Genomic DNA, 21191 nt, shown 5'->3' with positions numbered 1-21191 from the left:
GCCCCCCTCTCTTTCCCCTCTCCTTCCCTCCCTCCCTCACTCCCTCTCTCTCTCTTACTTGTATATTGCAATCAGTTATTATCTCTAGGACTCTACCCCCCCCCCCCTCTCTCTTCATCTCACTCTTCCTTTGATATTCTATTCATCTAACTTGATTCTGCTGGCTGATTAGTGTAAAATGAAAGGAGAGAATGATAAACCAATACTCCTTCCTAAAGTTAACATTTCCTATGACAATTGACAACATGAAAATATTTATCTGCTTTGTTAATACTGCACACACGCGTGACCACAGGTTTTCCAATAATATGCCGTTCTTGTATACATATCACATTATTATCGTCTCGATAATGCGCTTGGACTTCTAATATTATTACCCCGGCTTTAGCGCCGGCAACCATAGCGCTCAGTGCATGATTAAAAAATATAAATATAATGAATAAATCCTACCCTATGGCAACAAACCAACTTGTACCCACTAGTACCCACTTACTACACCTAGGTCGAGTGTGGCCAATGAAGATTAATGCTTGTCTAAAGCAGGGCTCCCACTTAGCCGAGTTGGAACCTCGAGTTGTGGCGAGCTGGCTCGATCTTATGGCAAGCCGTTTTATACCTAATTGATATCAAGAAATCAATTCTTGATATCAAGAAATAATTTTACGTTGTAAAGCAATGGTAATTCTGGATATCAAGAATTCGATTTCGTGATATCAAGAATTGAATTCGTGATATCAAGAATTGAATTCGTGATATCAAGAAATATGTTTTAATGATAAAACTGCTTGCCATAAGATCGCGCCAGCTCGCCACAACTCGAGGCTCCAACTCGGCTAAGTGGGAGCCCTGCTTAACAAAGCAACATGGGCAGTGGTCCAACTTGCATCACACATACATCGACAGGTCTACACAAATACTTACAAGGACGCCCTCTGAAGGCCTCTGGTGAATTTTTACACTTACTTGGTATACTTGGTATACTTGGTAGATTAGCCCTCTTTTCCTAAGGGAAGGGCTCTCAGTTGACTTTTAAAAGTCGCCACTGTAGGTGCAGACACTACTTTTTCTGGTAGGTTGTTCCAAGGTTGGACCACTCTGTTAGTGTAAAAGTGGCCAGTCAGTTGAGTTCTGGAACGTCTTTGGAACACTTTTCTAGAATGCCCTCTTAATTCCTTATTTGGGTGGGAGAAGAATCTTTGTGCTGGAGTTGTGTAATAGCCATTAAGGTATTTGTACAAATTGATAAGGTCTGTTCTTGCTCTTCTCTCCTTCAATGTCTCAATAGGAATTTCCTTGTTACCAAGACGTAGGCATTTGGTCTGCACCTTCTCTAACTTCTCAATATTCTTCTTTGTAAGTGGGCTCCAAGCAGATGATGCATATTCCAGCGCTGGACGAATTATGGATTGGTACAAAATGGTGATTTTCCTTTCATCCAGTGCAGTGAAACAGCGTCGGAACATTGCAATCTTACAGCGAGCCTTTTTAACTAGTTCATCAACATGTTCGTTAGGGGTGAGGGTATTGCTAATTATAACTCCCAAGTCCTTTTGGTTTGTCACTTCCTGCAGATGAACACCATTGATAGAATAATTGTAGTTAATAGCTGCTCGGATGCGCAGGACAACACATTTTTCAGCATTGAATTCAAGTAGCCATAGTTTAGACCATGCAGCGAGTGCATTTAAGTCTCTCTGTAGTATGTCACAATCATCTTTCGATGTTATTTGGCGGTAAATCTTGGTATCATCAGCAAACATCTTAGCAGTAGTGAGAACCATGTCGGGAATGTCATTTACGAAGATTAGAAAGAGGAGCGGCCCGAGAATAGACCCTTGTGGCACGCCGCTTGTCACCGACCTCCATCTTGAGGTGCCGTTCCTTAGCACTACTCTTTGTCTGCGTCCAGTTAGGAACCCCTCAATCCAATTGAGAATATGTCCACGGATACCATTGTGCTTGAGCTTGTATAACAGTCGGCGATGGGGGACGGTATCGAATGCCTTTCGAAAATCAAGGTATATGACATCCATTCCTTTAGCTTCATCGTATGCTTTCGTCCAGTCATAAAGACATTCTAAGAGTTGTGTCACACATGAACACTTCTTCTGGAAGCCGTGCTGGTGACATGAAATCATATCATTGTCTACTGCATGTTCCATCAGTTTGTCGTAGATAATTCTCTCAAGAAGCTTTACCACTTGACTGGTAAGGGAGACTGGTCTATAGTTGTTTGGAGACAACCTGGATCCCTTCTTGAAGAGTGGAGTGATATTTGCGTCCTTCCATTCTTGGGGTATCTGTCCGGTTTGGATAGATTGATCAAATAAAATACCAAGAGGTACATCCAAATCAGGAACATTCCTTAGCACGTTTACATGTATCCCATCAGGACCACAGGCCTTGTTGATGTGAAGCTTGGAAAGCTTTTCTCTAACTCTGGAAGGGGAAATCTCAATGTCATATACAATGTTGTCGTGTGATATCTCGGGAAGAGGTAGATTGAGATTGAGTTCAAGAGGTTCAGGTTTCAGTACACTTGCAAAAAACTCGTTCAGAATCTCTGCTTTGTTCTGGTCATCTGTTATCTTTGCTCCATCGTGTTCAAGAACCTCAATTGTAGCAGAAGATCTAGAGAAGTGCCTCGCATAGTTATAAAACTTCTTTGGTTCAGTTTTAATCTGGTTGATAAGAGACGATTCATAGTCTACTTTGGCTTGGCGTATTACTTCCTCAGTATGAAGTTTCTTTTGAAGATACTGCTCCTTATGGGCGTTAAGTCCAGTCTTCCTTGCTTGAACAGCTGCTCCCCTCCTTGATTTCTTTGCTCTTCTGACTGATCTGAAGTTAATCCAAGGAGGTTTGTGGCGTTGACCCGACTTCACAGTTTTAATCGGAATGTATTTGTCAATCCATTCACTATACTTGGATTTGAGTAACTCCCATCTTTCGTTCATACTCCTAGATGCAAATTCCTTCACCCAGTCAACAGATTTAACTTCGTTGGATAATGCCGAGTAGTCTCCCTTGGAGTACAAATAAATCTTGCGTTCTGTCAATGCAATACGAGGTACAGGTATCCTTAGTTCCAATAGCACACTACTGTGATCACTAGATCCCAATTTGTCTCCAACAGTAACAGAGTGAACGATATCTAGGTTTCCGGTAAAAGCTAGGTCGAGGATATTTTGACCTCTAGTTGGATCCTTCACTAACTGGAACAGCATGTTCTCCTCAATACATGAAAGGAATTTCCGAGAAAGGGCAGTATGCGCTTCTCCTTTATCCCAATCGATGTCTCTAAAGTTAAAGTCTCCGAGTAATATCACATTGTCTGTGTCGATTCTTGAAATTGAATTACAGACTTTCTCCAAGTACGGTTCACCACCACGCTCAGGCCTGTAAACTACTCCAATCAATAATTCTGTCTTTGGGTTTGGATGCGCTGTGCACCAAACCACTTCCGCATCAGTATCTCCTCTCGAATATGGTGTGGGATTTAAGTTCCTTCTCACAAGAAGTAGTGCCCCTCCTCTTCCAACCTCTGTGTAGGTACCTTCATTGTAAAAATCAAGGCTGCGGTCTTGGCGAAAACATACATAGTCCTCAGGTGTGAATTCATTACTGCTCACTGAATTATCTAACCATGTTTCTGTTATGGCGCAGATGTCAATGTCATTTTCATATAAGAAATCTTGAAGTTCAACATATTTGTTCTTGATGCTAAAAGCGTTCATGTGTACAACCTTGAGTGGATTGAATTCTTTTCCTTTACGAATTTGTGATGTGCTTGTGCTTGTGCAGTAAGTGCGGTTCGATCCATCCTGGGGAGTAGTACATGTACTTCCATGTTCTCCTTCGAAAATAAAAGTGTTGTCGGTGCTTGGGTGCGGTGCAGATTCCTTCTTCTTACTAACTAACTCCTTTCCCCTGAACTTCCTACTCTGTCTGGTGGAAGATCTCGAGGTGGTACCTGAGTCTTTAAGAAGAGCTTTTTTCCCCTTATTATCCAGTTTGGGTCACTTATCCTTTTCCTACGTAGCTCCTCACGCAACTTGAAGTCCTCTTCTCGCTGTAGAATAGTCATATCTGGACTTATGAAGACCTTGGAAGGGTTAAAGCTAACCCCTTCAGGATTAACTCTTCTTACTTTAGGACCACCTCTCAACAGAAGCTTCTTATCCTCTTCATTCTCAAGTACAACCTTAATTGGGCGTGGCTTTCCATCTAGCTTCTTTTTACCTAATCTATGAACAGACTTTGGAGTTACATTGATATCCATACTGTTGAAGAGCTGGTCACAAATTTCTTCATTTGACATGTCCACTGTATCATCTAGCTCTATATCCTTATCTTGGTGCCGTGCATCGTCTGCGATAGATTTCCTGCATTCAGGTAATCCCTTGATTAGGATATTTTTCTTTCTTTTTTCAATCTCTTCAGGTTCTTTATGCATCAACTCGATCCTATCAGATAGTTTGACTATGTCTGCATTTACACCTTCAACTACCTTCTGTGTAGCCATCACATCAGCAGATAATTTTTCCATTGATGTTTTGTCTGCTTTCTGGTCTAAATTGCTCTGCATGTCATCAAACTTTTTGTTAAGCGTAGCCAGATATGCTGCACATTTCTCCTCTATCTCCCAATCTGTTTTGATAGCAGACATGGCTTGTCTGTCACATGCTGTACAATACCAATGGACATCTACTCTGCTTGTAAGTACCTCGTACATTTCAGTATCCATATCTAAACATTTAATGCATGTGGGACCATCACATCTTTCACACTTCATAAGCTTGTCGTCATCACTGCAAAAATCTAAGTTACAAACTTTACAACGCCATACCTCAATTTCCATTGAACTGCCAGTCACCCCAGGCCCAGTGCCTCTATCACCTGTAGCCAATTCTTGCTGAGGTGCAATTTTTTCTCCTTGTTTATCCTTCTTTTTTGGCCTCCCTCTTTTCTTCCTTTCACTGGTGGTCTGGAAAAAGGTTTGCTCCGTAGAATTTGCAGAGTGTACCACGTTGCTGCCGGTTGAAGTAGGCTGGCTGCCATTTTGAATGACGTCACTGTCCATGCTGTTGTGTACTGTAGCAGTACCGTACAAGCTACACTACAGGCATTACCTCCAGCACACGTTTTAATGAAAGTAATTTCCCCAAATTCAAGTTACCAGACCAAAATAAAGATTCTCTCCACCCTCAAAGATCTATCAAAACACAAAATCTTACTACTAATCAAGAAGATTTTGGAAAAATCGGACCCAAAAAGTGAAAATTTTGTACAAATATCAGAGCCCTCTCGCGAGAACGTCCACACACCTCTGTTGACTTTCTTTAACCCCCCCAATTTGTAGGCTACATCTGATTAAGTGCATTTTTATGAAACTTAAACTGTTAAAATATTTTCTTTTGCAATCGAATAGCCCAAAATTGCTTCCTTCGCCAGAGATCGTACGGAATCAAAGAGCCCCACCCCAACAACAAATATAAACGGAAGATGATAACTTTTCTTGGTTCTGTATACGCTAAATAGGATCGTCAAATTAACTAGTATACGCCAATTTAAACAAAATTAATTTAAAAAAACGAGTGCTGAGTTGCGGGACTACCCGTTCTTCGCTCTCAAAAGCTCTTTAATATATGCTGCAGACACTTGTGGATAAAGTGTACAAGGCAAGCTGTGGTCTTGGTCCCAAGGTGAAAATAGCAAAGACAGAAGTGCAAGTTATTAGCAAAAGGCAGTGCAACCTCAACATTGACATAGCCAACGACAGACTAAAACAGGTGGAAGATTTTGTGTACCTCGGGGAAAAATAGACTCCAATATTTTGGTCACGTCCTAAGAATGAAACCCACAAGATACCCACAAAGTGCTGTTGAAGGAAACGGCACAGGAAATCAATCAACGTGGGCCTCGAGTATAAAAAGGTTGAGAAGCGCCAGTTTAAACTAATTCAACGCACTTTAAATGTTTAGAATGCTGTTAGGTAGACTTTCTCAAACTAAACGAATTTTAAGACACTTTTCTTAGACTTAAGAAAAATGTCTTTTATTTAATTAAATATGGGCACTGGTCTTACACATGGACTTTGGACTTATTCAAAGTTTGCTTGAGACTGGCCATGTTTGCGCATTTTCGCCCTTCCAGCAAAATATTAAAATGCAAATATTGATAGTCCATGTCGATGTGTACAGAAATCTGAAATATCCACTTTCATGTCAGGCAGATACGAACAATTTTTTCGTGGCAACAATTTGACGATAGTAATCTTAAAAGATGTCTTTTCCAAAATGTGTGTTCCTATCTACTAGAGTTTTGATAATATGGATGGTTTTCGTCATTGTTTGGAACTACATGCCAGCCATATTCGTTCACGAGCATCGAAAAGGTAGGATATTTTCCTGGATTACTACTTATCTTTTGGGGTAGGGTGGGGCCAGACGATTTGGTGAGATTGTTGCCGGTCCACAGATCGTCGCCATTGACACTCTGTTCAGTTCATACCGGAAAAAACGTGTACCATACAGTAATGGTCGCAGCATAAACGGATTGCCATTGGCGTCAATCAGTGCTTATTTTTACCATTTCGCTGTCGATAGTATATGCAGGGAAATCAAAACCTATCGGTATTCTAAATTAAAAATTGGCGTCCTTTCTTCCTTTTTAATGTACAAAAACCTATTAAAGAATGTTTTGCCCTATAGTAATATACATGAAAATTATTTTAAAAAAGATTTTTATAATGCCGTTTTATCGGGGAAAACATTCGTTTCCTTTACGATACACTAATAGACACCGAACTTAATAATATACCAAGTATTTTGTTGATGAGTGATTCTTAAAAGTCTTTGGAATCTGTATCTCATAAGTTTCTATTTAATATACTTGTTTTTTAAACATCTAAATTTTACATTTTCACCAATTGTGTTGTGTTTGTAACCCATGATAATAAAGTATTACATGAATCTGATTCATGTTCTGCATACTTCAGGCAAATGTCTTTTGAATCATCTTCCCCTCAGTTTACAGTGCGTATACAAAAAGTGTACCCAAATTTGGTGGCTCGTAATTAAAAAGTCATGACTTATTTTAACCAAGCAACAGGGTCTTTAAAAAGTGTTGTCAAGATCGCCCTATTCCAAGTTTGGGCTGGTGGAACGAATGTGGGTCAGGCCATATACATAATTATGCTACTTTGGTCTTAAATCCTTTAAAAAAAGTTATATTATGCCTCGTGCTTCAGTGCTTTATTGTTTAAAATGATGCAATGTATGTAGGCTTTCACAGAGCATTGTTTCAATCAAAAGGATAACCTTTTATTACTTTGAACAGCCTACTAACTTCTCATCTCATGATATCTAATTTCTATCAGGTCACTTGTCTTTTGTGCCATAAGTTCATATGCGTAAGAAGCATAGGGTGTTTATCTTGAATAGCGAATGAAAAATTATAGGTTACTTAAACCTAAGTGCTAGAAAGAACACATAATTGTATGTGATTATAACTTTCAAATAAATTGAAGGTAGACTTTCATGAAAAGAGATAACATTCCAAATAAAGTTTATCCATTTTGTTTCACTCAATTAGAAGGTTACCTTAAACAAGGGGTGCGAATTCATTCAAGCTTGTAGTAATCATAATGAAGAAAATATACATTTTGCTTGTCAAAGCTTTCCTTGAGTCTGAGTTGATATTAAACCCTTTTCTTTACTTCTATCTAACGTTCAATGTAAATGAGTGAGCAATTGCTGTTGGAAAGATATAACACACACAAAGTGGCCTTTGACCCACATTCATTGCATCAGCCAAAATTTGGTACAAGAGGATTTTAACAATATTTTTTGAAAAGCCTGCTGCTCAGGTTACATGAAAAGTTCAGTAATACTGAAGTGAGAGTTGATGGCTATGTTCTGATAAGAAGAGATAATGGTAAAAGAGGTGGCGGTGTATGTCAATTTATCCGCGATATATTTTTTTTTTTACTAAAAGATGTGATTTGAACAATGATTTACTAGAAGCACAATGGATAGATTTATTGCTAAAATCTGAACAACAATTACGATTGGTTGTGTGTATCGACCACCTAATTCAGACATGAATTATTTTAACAGCGTGCTTGATATCTTTGAAAAAGCTTGTATGGATAATATATGATATTGTTGTATTAGGGGATCTTAACTATGACTATAAAATCGATGAATACTTGTGCGATAATCCCATTAACCTACTGGAAAACTTGTTTTCTTTACGACAAATGATTTTAAAACCTACAAGAGTAACAAGTACCTCATCGAAATGCTTAGATCACAGAACTTAGTTCTATACCGGACAAGCACTTAATTAGTGATGTTAGCCCTAAGTGATCACTATTTGATTTATACATGTATCAATTTACAAAAAAAGTAAAAGTTAAACATAAAGTAGTTCGTTTTCGAGCCTACCAGAACTTTGATGAGAAAACCTTCATTCAAGACCTGAAAATTGTTTAAACCTTAATGATATACTTACCAGCAATTTATCTGTAACTGAAATGTGGACTAAATGGAAAATCTCTTTCGATAAAGTTTGCAATAGTCATGCTCTAATGAAATAATGTAGAGTCAAGGATCGTCACAATCCATGGATTCCTTCTGATGTTGTAAAACTTATGTATAAGAGAGATCATTTTAAAAAGAAATATGACAATCTCAAACTACCTCATATTTTGTCAGAGTATCGTCGGACGCGGAACAATGTTACTAAAGTTATTAAAAATAAAAAACGTAAGTATTTTAGTACTGTTACAGAGAAGTATAAAGGTGATAGTAAGAAATTATGGAAATAAATAAATAAGCTTATAGGACAGAAATCTACCAATGCAGATATTCCTAATAATTTGAATGGTGATGATTTTAATGAATATTTTGTAAGTATAGAAAAGCAAATTTCTGATTCATTTAAAAATGATGATTTTATATGGACTCATCCTGATAGCACATACACACTCGGATTCCAATCAGTTACAGTTAAAAAGGTTAAAAAGATCCTTTCCCAGCTGTCGAGTGACTCAAGTCTTGATATTTTAAATTGTGATACCAAACTTCTAAGAATAGCATCGCCTTATATAAGTACCTCTCTGAGTGTATTGTTTAATGACAGTCTGTTAAGCGGATTTATACCGGAAGACTGGAAGATTGCTCGAACCACTCCCATTTACAAGGGTAAAGGGGATTCGGGTGATATGACTAATTACAAGCCCATCTCGGTGGTATGTCACTTAGCAAAATTACTGGAAAAAGAAATTCAGAGTCAATTACTTTTATATCTTCTAAAACACAACTTTATAAATATTGATCAATATGCTTTCTTACCGAACCACTCGACAACAACATGTTTACATTATATATTAGATGATTGGTATGATTCTTTTAATGAACGTGAAATGGTTGGTACTTGTTTCCTCGATATATCGAAATGTTTTGACTTTATCGATAATAAGTTATTACTGCAAAAATTGAAAAGATATGGTGTTCAGAATAATGAGTTGATATGGTTTAAAACTACCTGTCTGGTAGAAAACAAACTGTTTATTGTCATGAGAAATTGTCTAATTTTAATAGTCTGTCTATTGGAATACCCCAGGGCAGTGCACTGGGTCCATTACTTTTTTTATTTTTATTAATGATATAAGTGAATGTCTAAGATCATGTTCATGCAATATATATGCTGATGACATTGTTATATAGATTTCTGATAAGAATATCGAAGTTATTAGGGATAGGCTGCAGGCTGGTCTAGAGGAAATTAAAAGAAATAAACTAAAAGTTAATACTAAAAAACATACAGTATGTTATTGAAACGCAACTCACAAACTATTCAGGACTTAAACATTTCTTTGGATGGAAATAAAATCAAACAAGAAAAAAACATTAGGTACTTAGGAATTGAATTGGGACGAAAACCTAACCTGGAATATTCATGTAAAGAAGCTCAGTAAATCGTTAGCGTGTACAATAATTTCTTTGAAAAAAGGTCAGTAATTTCACCGATACAAATGTATTGAATAAAATGTATAAATGTATAATCCAACCTATATCAGATCATGCATGCTCGATATGGGGGATTGTTCTGCATATAACAAGAACATTATTTTTAGATTACAAAAAAGAGCAGCAAGGATAGTTGAACGGATTTTGATTTTAATGAAAGTGGTCTTGATATTGTTTAAAGATTGAAATGGCAGGTTTTAGAAGAAAGACGTAACTATTTTCTTGCTTGTATAATGTATAAGTGTTTCCATGGCTACGCTCCATTACGTTTGTGCAATGCTATGGACATGGCTTTGAACGGCATACAATGAATACGAGATTTGCTAACTCAGTGAGTGTTGTCCTTCCCAAGCCTAATATTGACATTTTCAAGAATAGTCTACGTTACGAAGGCGGCAAAGTATGGAATAAGTTACCCTCTAACCTACAAAATGAACAATCCATCGACTGTTTTAAAAACATGTATAAGAAAACCTATTTCAGCAAATTATGAATAATATCATCGTTGTTTTTGTTTTTGATTTGCTTTTTAATTTGGTACTTCATGATAAAGTTCATTTTGTATCGTGATAGAGTTTTTGATTTTAAATAGATTAGTTGATTATTTGATTCCATTATTGTGTTTTTATATATTTAATTAAATATAATTCATTTTTTACTTGGTTTTTACTCAAGATTATGGTCACTACATATTTGTATCATGACTTCATGAGTATTTTAACAATTCCCATTATATATGTATGATTATTTTGTTTTTGATGTTTTAGTGTAAGCTTTTATAATTCAGGACCAGGATGTAAACCAGCCCTTTCTGATCTTGTTATCCTGATGAAATATGTTCAAATAAATAAATAATCTGTGGCAGCACGATTGTGAATATTGTATCATTAGACAGGGTATTCCCAAGGACAGTTAAGGACTGGAACAGTCTTTCTCCCTTAATTGTAGCCCAACCTGAGGATCTCAACAAAATTAAGTAGGGCCTAGTATGCTTCTGCCTTGTTGTACATTCATAATTTTATCTGTAAATAATGATTGACTTTGACACGATGACGAACAATTCCAGTGATTCTGATAATGTCACACAGGATATATTATGTGCTAATAATGATGAATTGAAATGTGGATTGGATCCAAATGATAATGCTTCGGGTCTCATTTCCTCAAACTGTTATACTGAGTCCTCGGCCAAAAATATTTTTAAAAGTACACCGGATTCTCGCTTGTCTATATTACATCTTAATATTAGAAGTCTCAACAAGAATTATGAACAGTTTCGTTTGTTTTTAGATAACACAGGAGTTCCCAAAAATACAGTATTAGGCGTAATTGAGACGTGGCTTTCAGATCAAAATAATACACTGTTTTCTCTGCCTGGATATGATATACTTACAAATAATCGTACAAACAAAATAGGTGGTGGGGTTGCATTCTTTGTGCCAAGTCAAGTTGAATATGTTATAATCGAAGACATGAAAGTGATGAATGAAATTGCAGAAACTTTGTTTATTGAAATTACTGATCTCAATAGAGGAAAAACTATCTTGGGAGTTGTTTATAAGCCACCTCAGAGCAATCATGCTGATTTTCTGGACACTTTGAATAATTTATTACACTATCACTCCGTTCAAAACAAAAAGTGTATCATAATAGAAGATTTCAACTATTATCTCTTAACGAGTGATGCTAATATTCATGCACATAATTTTTTTTAGAGACATTCCTCTCTGCCTCTTTCTTGCCACTTATTTCTAGACCGACTAGAATAACCAATACTTCGGCAACTCTTATTGACAACTTTTTTTTCAAGTGTACGCTCTGAATTTAAAGCTGGCATAGTCCTGTCAGATATTTCTGATCATTTCCCGATTTTCATGTATTATTCATAACGATTTCAGGCAAATAACTCTAAATATGTATCTAAATTAACTGATCAAACACGGATCCAGTATACTTATTATAAGAATAAACTTACAGGAGTGACTTACAGGAGTGATATACGTACTGCTATTATCATGATCAATTCAATCGTTGCAAAAATGATCTTAAAAGAACATGGAAGATCATCAATTCTACCATCAACAATGGATCAAAGCATTCTAATATTACTAAGCTTAGACATAATGATGCTATAGTTGAGGATGAAGTTCAGTTGGCAGATATTTTCAACAATTATTTTTCTCAAGTTGGTTTTAATCTTGCTAGGCACATACCATCCACGTACCGTTCATTTCACCACTATTTGGGGGAGAGAAATGAAAGTTCTATATTTTTCTCTCCTACGTACCCACAAGAGATAATTAAGATTATATCTGGCCTAAAAATAAATAAGAGTGCAGGATTTGATGAAATTGATAACAACCTTTTACAAAAAACTATGAATTATATTGTTGATCCTCTCGTTTATATATTTAATTTGTCATTATGATCTGGACATATTCCAGAATCAATGAAAATTTCGAAAATAATCCCAATTTTCAAAAAGGTGACAGTACATTAACAAGTAATTGTAGACCAATCTCATTGCTTACAACCTTGTCTAAAATCCTTGAAAAGTTGGTCCACATACGGACCATGAGTTTCTTTAAAAAGCACAACGTCCTCTCTGATACTCAATTTGGCTTCCGAGAAAAGAGTAGCACTACCCATGCCATACTTTCTTTAGTTCAAACAGTTGCCAAAGCTATCGATCAGTCTTCTAATACGGTTGGTTTGTTCATAGATTTTTCTAAAGCATTTGATACTGTTGATCATTATGTCCTTCTTTACAAACTTTCTCACTATGGAATTAGGGGAAAACCGTTGACGCGGTTCAAGAATTATCTTAAAGGGCGCTCCCAGTTGGTTTCGCTGAATGGTAATTTCTCTGAGAGTAAACCTATCCTTTGCGGAGTTCCGCAAGGAAGTATTCTTGGCCCACTTTTGTTTATTATTTATATAAATGACATTGAGAGGTCATCTTGTCTGCTTCAATTTATACTTTTTGCTGACGACTCAAATATTTTTTGTCACATCGCGATCCAGAGCAATTGACGCAAGTATTAAATAACGAACTTAAAAGTGTGGCAAATTGGATAAAAGCAAACGAACTGTCACTTAACTTAGACAAAACTAGTTACATGCTATTTAGTAATAAGGTTGCAACTTTGCCTAATTGTATAATTTTTGATGGTACTGTCATTCAAAGGGCCCGATCAACTAAATTTTTGGGGCTAGTTATTGATGAAAAACTATCTTGGAAAGCGCACACTGACAATATCTGCAAAATCATTGCTCGCAACACTGGTATCCTTAGCAAATTAAGACACTTCCTACCCCATTATATTATGTTATCCTTGTATTCTAAACCTATTCTTCCTTACTTGAATTACGGACTTATTGCCTGGGGCAGTGCAGCAACTTCCCAAATTAATAGACTCTTTATATTACAAAAAAGAGCGATTCGTATTATTAATAATGCAGATTTCCGGGCACACACGAATAATCTTTTTCTGAATAATAACATTTTGAAAATTAAAGACTTGTATATTTTTCAGCTTGCACAGTTAATGTACAAGCTCAACACTAAACAATTACCTTTGCCTTTTAAGGATATGTTCGTAAGAAATGATTCGATTCATAGTTACCTCACTCGCCAGGCGAGCTCTTGTCATCTACCATTAAACAGAACATCTTTTGCACAAAAGACATTTGTTTTTACAGGTCCAAAACTGTGGAATTCTCTTTCAAATGATATTATACAGTGTTATTCGATTCAAATTTTCAAAAGGAGACTTAAAAGCTTTCTTCTGAATAGTTACTAGGCTACTGCATTCCCCAATCAAATATAATTTGTAGTGTGACTTTATGCAACTTTGATTGTTTCTTTTTATAAACATGTATGTATTTATCAATGTTTTGCGTTTAAAAGTGATTTTTTTTTTGGTATTACTGAATCAGTTATTGTTATTATTGTTTTTTTCTCATAAAATAATAATTCATGATAATTACTTTTACAGGGGGGCATACATCCTACAAGCTCTGCTTTTTAGTCGGCCCTCCTTCCCTTTCAATTTCATGTTTATTTTTGTAATGTGTTGTATTGTGCAAATTGATCTATATGTATATAAATATGTGAATATGTTAAAATGTACCATCATTGTAAATATGTACGATTGAAAGAGGAAAAATAAATAAATTTAATTGAATTGAACCTTCCTTAAATACCTTGAAATCTGCGCTTAAAACCAGCGCCTTAATTTGGTGACCGCACATGACGACACGTCTCGAGTTTAAACACCTTTACGGCGTCTTTTGGAGGAATCCTACCAAGTACCAAGTACCATGTAATATGTATTCATACGTTTGAAATCAAAGGATTCAGACCTCTAAAATATTAAAAGCATCTAATAAACTATCTTGATAGTAATATACCTCTTGATATTTAATACTCTGTTTTAGATTCTCCAAGACTTGTCGGTTAGGTCAATTTACTTCAGCGTCAGCTTCTTATAGGACGTGGAGTCTGGAGAGATTGATAGCGCCATCGTGGATACAGGCGAATGTGCGAGATATTATGTTTCAGTAAACTTTGCTCTATTTCCTGCTCTAACCGAATTCTTTACTTCAACCATGCACCTACACTTTTACACTTTACTTAAAACTTACCTTATTAAAACCCACCTTTAAACCGAGCCCTCACCCTAAACCCTATGGCCGGTATTCGTTGAGACCTTGTAAAATAGGCTACTCCCAAGCCGGACAGAATGGATAGTTAAGTATAGATTGTGGAATTTCCAATTAGATAAGAAAAGTTAATATTATCGAGAAGAAAAAATCAGGGTAGCCCTTTAGTACCCGCAAGTTCGGGGTCAGCAAGTAAAGTGTAACGTATACGTTGAGAAACAACAGCAGAATCGCTCTTTAAAAGGATTTAAATAACCCCTCGAAGTCTTCGAAAGTTAAACAGGACTTATAGAGGACTTCGCGTTTAACTTGACTTAATCACGACTTCAGAATACGAAAAAGTTAGTCACGACATCTTGACTATAGAACTGAGACAGGACTTTAGACAACTTTTTTAGATTAAACAGGACTTAGTCGCGACTTTAAAATACTGGCCTATACCTTTCACGAAATAAGTCCCGAAGCAACTGACGCTGGTTCAAACGTCGGATCTCCCATCCTCCCCGTCATACATTTCCTTACACCCAACTTTTAAAATTGTATGGCTATCTTTATTCCCCCTTTTTGTGTTTTTGTATTTAGGTCTAGACATGCAGATGACACCTACGGCATTTGCTGATAAAGAAATACGCTACAATGGACGCCGTTGGTTTAACAGAACCTTTGTTATTGATATACAGTGAGTATAGAACTTGACGTTCCGAGATAGACAGCCATTCAGAAGCACCGTTTGTCTGAATGTCTGAATTCTTTAGTTATTAGACGTAGTGTATTTCACAATCTGATGTAATTAACGTTGTTGAATTATATTTAATTATGTTAAATTATTTTCGTTCAATGTACTTACCTTGTTAGGCGCCTTGAGCATATCTTGGGGTGGATATGTGCGCATTATAAATGTTGTTGTTATTATTATTATTATTATTAATTCGTTTCAGTATCTATTTTATATGAGAAATAATTACAAATTTGTTACTCTCACTTCATACCAGACTCTTTTTTAATGTAAGACTTGTAACATCGCAGAATTTAATGAAGGCTTAAAATGTTACTTAACAAAAAAAACTGAACAATCACGTACAAAATGTCATCATAAATGTATTCTTATAGTTATATATTCATAGACAAATCCACCGTCAACTAAACGTATAGTTCTTAAAATATTGAAGATACACTTTATAACCTCGTGAGCAATTTTTGATTTGTTTTGTTTTGTTTGATGTTTATGTTTGACAGGGACAAGGTTACCGAGGTGATGAAGCCGTGGCAAACTGTTCAGATATTTGCTGCAGACGTAGATCCTGGAGACATGATAGTGAAAAAATCTTATAAAGACATCGTGAAATCGAATGCATTAAATCGAACTCATTGGTTTGGACAGCGGGTGAAGTCTTGCGCTCTTGTAGGCAACTCAGGTATACTTCTCAATAGCCATTGCGGTGAGGTCATAGACGAAGCAGACGTCATCATCAGAATGAACCTGGCATTATTTGGTCATGAATATTCATCTGCCGTTGGTTCAAGGGTTTCTATCATGACCATTAACGCATTACAAATCAAGGAGTTGGTCTCCTGTTTCGAGAAAGTCGCCAAAAACGAGACAAAGGACAGGACGACTTCCAAATACCTGGCCAAGCTTAAGCCCAGATGTAACAGTTTAATCGACAGGTTGAGGTTGTTGAAAAGTGACAACGTGATAATGCCTGCCAGGGGTTACTTTCCTCAGCTGGTCGATATGTTGCCCTTTTTGAGAAGACAATTCAATCTCAACTTTAGAGTTTCCTACAACCCGAAGGATCTCATTACGGTGTCGAAAAGGTAAATGAGTTGACATGAGCCATTCTTGAAATATACTAGCACCATTTGCCATTCCCTTGTTCACAATACAGAGAACAGTGGACAACAAAGTGTGAATGTATGACCAGGATGATAGCGACAATTGAGATGATGAATTACATTTTAAAATCATCGCTTTATAAAATAATGTCTGAAAATAAAACAGTTTTTATTTTAATTGAAATTATGGAAAGGTAATATAACCCTAACACTACCTGATGCAGAAGGTATTGTATGCAAATTGATGCAAATTAAGGTAACTAATTTTCGTTCTGGCTATTTTGATAAACATACTACGCTTTTTATGAAGAATAAAACGTGTGATTATCTCAATAAATGACTCACACAAGACGGCTTTAGACCAATGATTAGGATCTAGCATTGAGTACAATGAAATATATTTTTACATAGTTATATATAAGTATAATGAATCATATTCATACATATATAACATATATTTTTTTAAAATATGTACGCGTATGTGTGTTGAGTTTGATTTCTCTTTCTTATTTTCTGTATCCGCCAGATTATGGCATTTCAATAGTCCATCCACTGGGTTAGGTGTATATACGGCTGCCACTCAACTATGTGAAGAGATTACCCTTTATGGATTCTACCCATTCCATGAGGATCCCTTCAATCGAAAGATACTTCACCACTACTACGAACCAAAGGCCAAAATCAACTACACGTCAAATTGTCACGAGATGCCAGAGGAGTACAGATTTTTGCTTGAGTTGGATCGTCAAGGGGCAATCAGAATGATGAACAATTGCACCCCATCGTAGACATAGGTAGCGTTTCATGGAACCGTCTTAAGTACTAGATCGCCTACATCCCATTGTAACGCATGTATTGTAATTAATATGCGTTTCAATGTGATGCCGATGAACTTGTAGTTTTGACGGTTTCGTGAAAGGATGCAGTAGTGTTTGATTTAAAAAATAAATAGCCATTATGGCAACCAAATAATGCACGTAATACGAATCAACCAACCTGTCCGGACACACCACGTGTGGTGCCGATGTTGTTGTTTTTGTTTTGTTTTTATATAAGAAAAGTGTTTTTTCTTTTTAGTTTTTTAATTCTTATTTATTTTTGTTATTCAAGTATATATAAACAGTTAAAGGAATTGTACAGCATATTATCAATAGGCATAGAGTGGTTTAATTTTATATCGACGCGACTCCATTTGAAGTGTGATCACCCTAACATTTCCAAAGGGATCTTTGTAAAATGACAAATACTTTTATCAGATTTTAAAGGGGCAAAGCTTCTCTTGGTAGACGCCAAAGCCCAAACCTGAAACATCGAACAATAACAAATAACATACATACATACACATTTCTCTAATTGACATGCTGATCTTTTGAATGAATATTTTCCTTTATATTTTTAAAGAGCAGTTTAATTGATTCAACATGAATGAATAAACAAATGAATTATACTCATATAATTTTTCATGATTGTAACGCGAAAACAATCCTATTCTCTAAAGAAAGTGGCTCCATGCCCGATACTTACTGAAATACTGTTGAAAAATCACTTACTAGAAGGCGTCACATGTGAATTGCTTCATTGGTTCAGGAGCTTTTTGGTTGATCGAAATATAGTGACTTGTATTAATATGTAGTTTCTGATGCATTACCATTGACTGTTGGCGGGGTGCCTCAGGGCTCTCTACTAGGCCCATTATTGCTCGTCATATTTATTACTGATATGCCTCATTTTTTTGAAAATGTAAAATACATCCATATGCGGATGACACTATGTTATATTACTCACATACGTCTGTTGTACAGGAACTAAATCGGAATGAACTGAAGATTAACTACAGCAAGCAGGCGCGTACACAGGGGGAGGGTTTGGGGGGTTAAACCCCCCCCCCTTTGGTAATTTTGTGTGTGTAAACCCCCCCTAAATTTCTCTTAACCCCCCCCCCTTTTGGATTTTTTGTTTTGTTTTATTTTGTTTTTATTCCAACAAAAAAAAAAAAAAAAATATTCCCATGGTTGACCTAAAAAAGCTGACCTTAACCCCCCCCCCCCAACGGAACAAAATGTCAAATTTTCAAATTTCGAGACCAAAAAAAAAAAGTGACCTCTTACTCCCCCCCCCCCCCCCCCCCCCCCCCCCCCCCCCCCCCCCCCCCCGCTTATTCAGCGGCTGGCTGAGTCGTTGCGAAATTTTCGGCCCGATTTATAAATGTTAACCCCCCCCCCCCCCCCTTGAAAAAAATCCTGCGTACGCGCCTGACAGCAAGACTGTATGTATGTTAATTGCAACAACAGAATGCTGAAAAAAAAACAAGACAAATTACTTTTCAAACTTCGTAGAGAGATATAAATTAAATGCAGAACACAAAATACCGAAGGGTATTCAGTGTTACAGAATTGAAATGGAATATTCATATTGAAAACATATGTAGGGAAATTGGAAGAACAGTTGGATTACTTGGCCGGTTGAGACATTATGTTAATGATACAAATTTGAAAATCATATTTCAATCTGTTATTCTCCCGCATTTTGAGTACGCAGACAGTGTTTGGTCGTCATCTTCTGATAAATATCTTAATCAGTTACAGAAACTCCAGAATGAAGCGGGGAGGATCATTTTGAAGATAAATCTGCAATCATAATATATCCAACCGACAATAATTATTGCATGATAGCCTAAAATGGGACACTCTGTCCATACGGCGTACTTAACACATGCACATTATGTTTTTTTAAATACTGCACGGCCTTACTCCTAAGTATATGAATGAAGATGTTTCTTTTGGAGCTACTAGATACACTTTGAAGTCAACATAATGTTGCCCAGGACAAATTATTGTAAAAGAACCTTTGTCTATAGAGGTGTTATATAACGTGTTACCATTGACGTCATGCAACTGTGATACATTGCCTTCCTTTAAGAGACATTTGACAGAAAGCGTATGAGCCTACATCATTGTACATGTTTTGTTGTAGGCAATCGCATTTATTTGTAGTTTACTTCACACAATTATGTTTCTATAATTCTATATTCTTTTCTCCAATGTCTGTCTTGGACATTTCTTACTATAGTCATATTGCTTGGGAATTCACGTTTTGCCATTATTCTTTGTCATTTGTTTATGTATATTGCATGGGTTTATTGTACCATTTCTGGTCACCATGGAATACCAGCGGCATCATAATCATACCGCTGAATATGGGCTATCCAGCTGTTTATTGTATCTTGTAATTCCGTATTCTATTCGTTATTGTTTTACTGAATGCATTGTCTTTTTATACGGAAATAAAACAAACAAGCTTGCATTACTTGTGATGTAAATACATACTCTCATATTTTCGAATGATAGTTTTACAAGAATTTAATTGAATTATTATATAACATTTTGTTAAATCAGTTTCTTCAAACTTTGATTGAATATTTTAAGATGGAGGTGGTGACGCGGGGGGGGGGGGTGGTGGTTATAGGGTCCCATGTACAATACGTACATTGCTGATTAAATGTATTCATAACTTTTCCCCATCTTTTATGTTCAGTTGCTATTTAGTTACTATTCATATGATATTGAGTGTTTTTTTATCGCATTTATAGGAACAAGACCATGAATTTTTGTCATTGCATTCCATTCCATTTACAAATCTACACATTAAATAGACTGTCTGGTTTGTACTTAAGTTTGAAACTAAGTTATTTTCAATTTTTTTTCTAATATATAAATCAGAAATCAACATTATGTAGTTATGATTATCGTTCATGATTTCAAACTTTAAATATGGTAACTTTGACTTTTGTGATAGTAGTGGGAAGTACATCAGAATCTGCTGGATTAAAAAAAAAACGTTCCTCATTTATTTTCTCGACCTCGACAAAACCATGAAAGGCTTTGGATTTCATTGAGCACGTGCGCCCTCTACGCGTTATTTATATGGAAGTTTTGTCAGTAAGTCCGAATCTACACAAACAAGACGTTTTTCGACGTTTTTTTAGCGATCATTTATCCATTGTTCACGGTGTTCTAATATAAAACATTTTTTTTAGATGAACAGTACAGTTTTCATGAACTGACTTTTAACATAGAATTTATACTAAAACAATCATAATTATCCTGATTGATGTGGTGTATCAAACACTGACCCTACTCGGGCTTTAGATTTTTTATATAAATATGACAGACTCTTGCACAGGAGCGACACCAAGGGGTTGGGGAGGGAAAAAAGTTACCGGTTATTATGATTCTATGATTTTTTTGTTTTACTTTTCACTGTGGCGGATGTTAGGGGGTTTCAGAGAAAACAATGTCGCCCCCCCCCCCCCCCCCCGCCATCTGTTTATCAATTTCTTGGCTCACTGAGTCCTTAAAGTCTAATTGAGATTATTGAGGCTAATATCTGTAATTTCGTGAAAAAGTTACCCTCTATGACCTTTGACCTACACATCTCAAAATCTACTCAGATCATCATATGTTGGTATAAAAAAAAATACAATACATACTACCATCAAGTTTGAAAGTAATAACTCAAATTGTTCTTGAGATATATTTTTAAAAAGGAGCCGGGTGGACGTACGGACGGACGGACTTAAAGACGGGAGGAGAACCCGAGAAAAAAAACTTCTGGTACCACCTTTGGTTGGGCGGGGCATAACGAATATGAGCT

The 21191-nt window shown here is 36.3% G+C and overlaps 2 protein-coding genes across 2 annotated transcripts; one reads left to right on the top strand and one right to left on the bottom strand.

Annotated features, from left to right (window-relative positions):
* Positions 1-989: 989 nt before the first annotated feature.
* LOC100892567 (RNA-directed DNA polymerase from mobile element jockey) lies at positions 990-4669 on the bottom strand. Its single transcript, XM_030998631.1, has 2 exons — positions 3922-4669; positions 990-3052 (listed from the first exon to the last, which is right to left on the bottom strand). The coding sequence occupies exons 1-2, from the start codon at positions 4667-4669 to the stop codon at positions 990-992; spliced, it is 2811 nt and encodes a 936-aa protein (XP_030854491.1).
* A 30-nt stretch (positions 4670-4699) lies between these two features.
* Positions 4700-17326, top strand: LOC105443711 (alpha-N-acetylneuraminide alpha-2,8-sialyltransferase-like). The gene is made up of 4 exons (XM_030998628.1): positions 4700-4718; positions 15285-15381; positions 15939-16520; positions 17065-17326. Exons 1-4 carry the CDS (start codon positions 4700-4702, stop codon positions 17324-17326), a joined length of 960 nt encoding a protein of 319 aa, XP_030854488.1.
* Positions 17327-21191: the final 3865 nt, after the last annotated feature.

Source organism: Strongylocentrotus purpuratus, unplaced genomic scaffold, assembly GCF_000002235.5.
Source record: "Strongylocentrotus purpuratus isolate Spur 01 unplaced genomic scaffold, Spur_5.0 spur5_scaffold_5, whole genome shotgun sequence".
Taxonomy (NCBI): Eukaryota; Metazoa; Echinodermata; class Echinoidea; order Camarodonta; family Strongylocentrotidae; genus Strongylocentrotus; species Strongylocentrotus purpuratus.
Note: the sequence above shows the minus strand (reverse complement) of the source record. Positions and strands in the feature narration are given on the sequence as shown.

Excerpts from the sequence above, each read along its gene's own strand:
- LOC100892567 (XM_030998631.1), bottom strand. The coding sequence starts at position 4,669 with ATGTCTGCTATCAAAACAGATTGGGAGATAGAGGAGAAATGTGCAGCA. Across the intron at positions 3,053-3,921 it reads AGGAAGTTCAGGGGAAAGGA|AACGCAAGATTTATTTGTAC; the intron begins GTTAGTTAGTAA and ends TTGCATTGACAG.
- LOC105443711 (XM_030998628.1), top strand. Across the intron at positions 15,382-15,938 it reads ACCTTTGTTATTGATATACA|GGACAAGGTTACCGAGGTGA; the intron begins GTGAGTATAGAA and ends TATGTTTGACAG. Across the intron at positions 16,521-17,064 it reads CTCATTACGGTGTCGAAAAG|ATTATGGCATTTCAATAGTC; the intron begins GTAAATGAGTTG and ends TGTATCCGCCAG.